Source organism: Paroedura picta, chromosome 11 (assembly GCF_049243985.1).
Source record: "Paroedura picta isolate Pp20150507F chromosome 11, Ppicta_v3.0, whole genome shotgun sequence".
In the NCBI taxonomy this organism is placed as follows: domain Eukaryota; kingdom Metazoa; phylum Chordata; class Lepidosauria; order Squamata; family Gekkonidae; genus Paroedura; species Paroedura picta.
In genome coordinates, this window is record NC_135379.1 from 31,417,686 (window position 1) to 31,423,685 (window position 6,000).

Sequence of the window (6,000 nt, forward strand, 5' to 3'; positions counted from 1 at the left end):
CAGATACATATGAATGTAAATCACTTTGTTTTCCATCACTCAAGGGAAGACAGTATAGTGCAATGGTCAGTGACACACCAGGACCTGGGAGATTAAGGTCTGAATCTTCACCACCATGTAGGGTTGCCAGGTTCTTTTTGGCCACCAACACAGGATTGGGGGGTAGAGTTGCAAGATCCAAGCTGAAGATTGGGGGATGGAGCCTGAGGAGGACAAGGACCTCAGTGGGGCACAACGCCATAGAGTCCACCCGCCAACAAAATTCATTTTCTCCAAGGAAACTGATCCCTATAGAATGGATATAAGCTCTGATTCTGTCCCACCTGGAGGCTGGCATCCCTACTGCTATGGGGGCTTACTGGTTGCCCTTGGCTGGCCAATTGCTCTTAAAGTAACCTACCGCACATGGTGGTGGTTGTGCAGATATAACACAGAGGGGAAAACCATGTTGGGAGCTACTTAGGGTATCCATTCTGGAGAAAAGTAGGGTATAAATTATATTTCACTTTTGATGACTTGGAAATATATATGGAGCACACAGTTTGGAATTGTTGTGAGATTCTTCCAGCAGTTTGGTGCCAAGAGGGCTAACCCCCACCCACCCAAAAGGAATGACTCGACTGAAAAATATTCTTTTAAATCTGATATTGAGTGATATGATTTTTCCCTCAAGTGTTCTGACCTCTGGTGGCTGGATCATGGTTGCTAACCACTACTTGGCTAAGCATTCATTTAATTATGAATTTGCTGATATGAGCCAGCCCCAGGACAGGCCATAGCTAGTAAACCGCAGAACAGGGTAAAAGACACACTGGCTGGTCTGGCATCTGCCCCAAAAAATCTTGATAGGCACAAATGAAAAACCATTCATCTAAATACTTGCTGTTCATCTGAACCCAGAAACTCTTAAGCTATAGAGCTGTTCATGCCAAGATAACTAGAATGATAAATGCTAAAGTCAGGATGTCATTTCTTAGGGAAGATGGCTCCAGTGCCAAAACATCATTGCTTCTTCATCCTGAATGAGTTGGGTTAGCCTATAAATGTTCTTAGTATCAATCCATATTTATTTCACCAAAAAAATACAAGAGTAAAATGAGACATAATAGCAGAAAGACAATTAACATATATAAACTAAATATATATTGATTGAATATTGTTAGTATGTAAGTTGCCACTGGACTTTTGTTTTCTTTTGTTGGAAAGATACTCTGCACATACTCAGAGGTTCTTAATCCATTTAGCAGAATGCAACAGAAAACAGGATGAGGCTAGGACCCCAGTTTAGGCAGATATTGTTTTCAAGATGTTACTGAGTGTGTCCATTTTAGACCCATAGGTGCAAGCATGTGAAATGCCCTCTCAGTGGTATTATTCCTCCCAACCATTGCTGGGGGAAGACAGTAGACACTGGGCCAAACTCTAGACTCATACAGTCATAGAATCACGGAAGATACCTCCAGGGTCATCTAGTCCAACCCCCTACAGAATGCAAGAAATTCACATCTTTCACCTAGGCCTAGGTCGAAAGCCAGAGCCATTGCTCAGGTGTACAGTCATGAGCCTTAAACCCACTTCCAGTATTCAGTCACCATTCTGGAAGGGCATACTTGATTCCACATAGCCAGTGGAATCCTATCAAATCAAATGATAAACCTCTGCAAAGGCACACCATGCATGGAGATAAAACCATCCTCTACCAGGGCCAGGGACTTTTCAGCATTGGTCTTGGCATGGACCATTTATGCACTGGGAACTTCACTGCCCCAGCTCCCATGCACGAGGCACAAATCAGGGGCAGATGAGGTGCACCAGGCCAAATGCTCCCCCATGTGGGTGCAGGAAGAGGTAGGGCAACCTGCCACCACTAAAACTCCAGCCTGCAGCTGGGCATGAAACCTCCAGTGCCCAAACAGTCATGGTGGAGTACTCTGCCTGGAGAGATCAGGGCCCTCCAGGACCTCCTCCGGAGGACCTGAAAACTGAGCTGTACCACCATGCCTGTGGTTGAGGCCAGGCAAGGACATCCAGAAATACTGGCCTCCCTACTTGAAGCATGCACCAACGGAGACTCCGCCAAACTCTGAAAAAACCCATACGGAATTAATATTAGGATGCAGTTTGTAATTTTGGATTGGTATTTATTGTTATGATTTTCTATATATGGTTTTATAATGTTAAACACCCTGAGCTGTTAGGATGGGGCAGTATACAAATACAATATTCATTTATTATTTATCACCTTCACCCAAGGAATTTGGACAAAAGAAAGAAAAACAATGAATAGGTGACCCAGCCCTTCCACGTAGAGTGTCTAGTATGAATTAAATCCTGCCTCTCTGAAACTGAGGGCAACCCATGTCATTATTTAGGAGTTTTTCCTTGGGAAAAAATGATAAATGTTTTCATTAAGCACCCCATAACACAATAAATGAATGTACACTGTGTGCCTGTTGCAGTGGATACTAGAACATAACTGTGGAGAAGCTGTCCATTACCCTCTTCAGGTAGTGCATTTTCAAATTTCCGTATCATAAGAAGGCTGAAATATCACATACGATATTTGAGAGCAAGCCTCATCGAGCACCATGGGACATACTTCTATGCAAAGACAACAGCAGGTTGCCTGTGCCTTAAACAAATGTCTTAAATGGATAATCTGTGCTCTGTCTGGTCTTGTATTGCAGAAAGTTTAATGAATGAAGACTGGAGGAGAGGCAACTGTTCTGTGTTTAAGTACAGCTAATGCATATATTTCAAGGGAAAAAACACATTGTTATTTTCAGTCTGCCGTTTGTGATCCATCCTGTTCTCCTTCCTAATGCGATTCCTTTGCTTTGAACTGAGAGTCCCACACATCACTGTCCAGCAGTATTTTTTCCCCACAGTGCAAGGACAGGACTACATAGATGTATTAGACAATTTCAGATTCTTAGTATTCTAGTCAGTGAATATGATTGCAATTTTTCAAGTCCATGAATTTAAAGGCAATGAATCTAAAAGGAACTATACTGAAACTCAGCAATGTCTTTAAAAACTTTTTAAAATGTTTCACAATGGTGGCATCCATTTTCAAAGGATTTCATTAACATCCAAAGGTCTGTTCAAGGGCCTGTTCATCCGTCCAGTACTGCTCTAGAGTCACCTTTATACTCTTGGCACTTTCATGTTCCTTCTGATGTCTTATCCATTTCGGATAAAGGTGCAAACCTGAATTGAGACCACCTCGAAATATTTTAGCATTGTTTGAATGCAGGAGGGGACTAATGTATAGTGAAAAAGAAAACCACCTCCAGAGACCGAAAACAAGAATGAGAAGCAACATGTGAATAATTCCTCTCACGCCCACCCACTGCTTATCTCTTTTCTACTACATATAGCTGGAAGAAAACGTGTTGGGAAATTGGATTCCCTGCATTCAAACAACATATAGGCTTTGCCTTGTGATTATCAAGATTTCTCCCGTATCTTTGCTATGAAAGTCATCTGAGAATTTGTTCATATCATTGGCACGGCAAGAAGATGTTTACTCTGCCTAACATCCAGGACAGGACGAGGTCACAAGCATATTAATAGAAACGGATATACGTTATGGTGCATTTGTCTTTCCCCTTGTCTACTTATTTTTAAACCCATGCAAAGCAAAAACATGCAGTTCTCAAAGTGAATGTTTGGTGCTGAAAGCCAGCTCTTGCATGCATTTACTGAGGATCTGGCCCACCGCTGCTCTTTAGTTTATAATCAGGTTTAATGGGGGAGGGGAAGCATAAGGGAAGGCATAATTTGGAATAGAAACATTATTTGCGAATCGGCTCTTATCATTCTGCAGTAGTAATGATAGTTCAGTAGACATTTGCAATCAAAGTCTTAGTTGTTGTTTCCAAATGCGGTGAAAAGAGCAGGGAAATTTAAGACAACTAAAGCCAACACAAGTGACCAATTTAGGCAACGATGTTGTCCTTTACCTGCAGAGATGGAGAAGACACTGTCAACAAAGGAGTTCTGAGACAGAGCAAAGCAGAAAAGGAGCTGCAGATAAAATCCCAGTGCCATGAGGCTGAGAATGAGCATGCTGGCTGCAAGCTGGACAATTCCAATGTGCAGGGTGCTGGTCTGTCTTTAGGATCTCTTGCCTGCCTGCCTGCCTTGCCGGTTCCCCTCCTTTCAATCTCTCACTCCCTGGTATGTTTGCATGTGCATGGTGCTCGCCCTCCCGCTCTCGCCCTCCCGCTCTGTGCTTTGGAGAGAAGGAATGCCAACCATTTCCCATTAAATCTTCTCCTTACACTAGACAGGGCTATATTTAACTCAAGCAGTGGATCAGATGCTCCCACACCACAAATACCAGCTATTAAAACAGAGGGGGATAATGAAAAGGAGGGGGAAACAATTTCAACTGAACTGCAAACCTCATCTCTGATTGGTATGTGCAGAGATGACCTGGCTCACTAATTCATAATATTCTCAACTAATAGTTACCCGCTTGGGATACGGATGTCGCATCTGCATGTTTAGGTAGCTCATCTCAGATGTCTGTGGTGCACAACAAACTAATACAAGAGCATTATTTTTTAAAATATATATATATATATATATATATATATATATATATATATATATATATATATATATATATATATATATATATATACATTGCACATTAACTAGGTCAGGAGGAAAATGAGAGATCACACAGACACAGGAACGACAGTTCACCGTGTAGCTCATGATTGGGTGTAGGCAGCCCCCTGAAGCACACAGGGCCAGAGCTCCATCCATCAAGTAGATCCACAGGCAACAGACACAGCTTGGTGTAGTGGCTAGGAGTGTGGACTTCTAATCTAGTGAGCCGGGTTTTAATCCCTGCTCCTCCACATGCAGCCAGCTAGGTGACCTTGGGCTCACCACAGCCCTGATAAAGCTGTTCTGACCGAGCAGTGATATCAGGGTTCTTTCAGCCTCACCTCCCTCACAGGGTTTCTCTTGTGGGGAAAGGGAAGTGATTGTAAGCTCTACATGTCTACCCTTCCAGGGTAATTTGGGATTTTGTTTATTTTTTAAAATAAATGCTGGAAATTCCAGCCTTTATTATTTTTCAGAAAATGCAAAACTATAAAAGAGAAGAAAGAAAAAGCATTAATACAAAATCCAACTTGGAATAGGGCAGTCATTGAACCCCCAAACGTAAAATGCCACCCCAGCCCCATAAGGTTCATTTTTATCTATTTAATAGAAGCATGGAAATACACCAATTTTCTCTTAATGACTGACATTTTGTGAATTTGACTATTTTACCCCACATCCATTCTCACTTCTCAAATGTAATATTATGTTCTAAGTTCTGCATCCATTTAATAATGCAGTTTTAATCTGTTAACTTTCTGTTTCATATTTTAGCAACAGTTTGTAAATGTTATCCTGTAGGTGCATTTTACCTTGAAACAAGACATTTTCAAAGTCTGATAGCGAAGATCTCATATCAGTTTGTTTCACTTTTAAGAAACTCCCAGCCCTTTTGGACTCCCATCTCTTTAAGTCTTTCTGACCACGGGACTCTACCCAACATGCCTTTAAGTCTGTTAAAATCTGCTTTCCTGAAGTCCAGTCTATACGTCCGACTACATAAAGGTTTTCTCTTTCTCACAACTGAAAATTCCAAAATTCCAAGTGTGCCCACTATTTCTACTTCATCTACCAGTTCTTCCCTATTGATGAGAATCAAGTATAAAACAGCAGACCCCCTGGTTCCCCTCTCTACTTTCTGGGAAATGAAGCTGTTGGCAAGACAAGTTAAGAAATTAATGGAGTTTGTCTTTTTAGCACAGTTGGTCTTCCAACAGATATCTGGGTAATTGGAGTCACCCATGACCACTGTTTCCCCCCTCTTTGAGAATTGTGTAATTTCATCTAAAAGTATCTCATCCAAGTCCTCTGACTGGCTTGGTGGTCTATAGCAGATCTCCACAATAATACCATTCTCATTTTCTACTCCTTTTATAT

General features: G+C 41.6%; 1 protein-coding gene across 4 annotated transcripts in view; it reads right to left on the reverse strand.

Moving 5' to 3' along the window:
• The window catches only part of COLQ (collagen like tail subunit of asymmetric acetylcholinesterase), a 54,766-nt gene extending 50,586 nt beyond the window's left edge, over positions 1-4,180 (reverse strand). For 3 of the 4 annotated variants that reach the window (XM_077303279.1, XM_077303277.1, XM_077303276.1), the window contains exon 1: positions 3,966-4,179. In XM_077303279.1, coding sequence (XP_077159394.1) covers positions 3,966-4,071 — 106 coding nt within the window. In that variant the 5' untranslated portion in view covers positions 4,072-4,179. Of the gene's footprint in view, positions 1-3,965 lie in introns of all 4 variants that reach the window. The other variant, XM_077303278.1, reaches the window with a different exon arrangement.
• Positions 4,181-6,000: the final 1,820 nt, after the last annotated feature.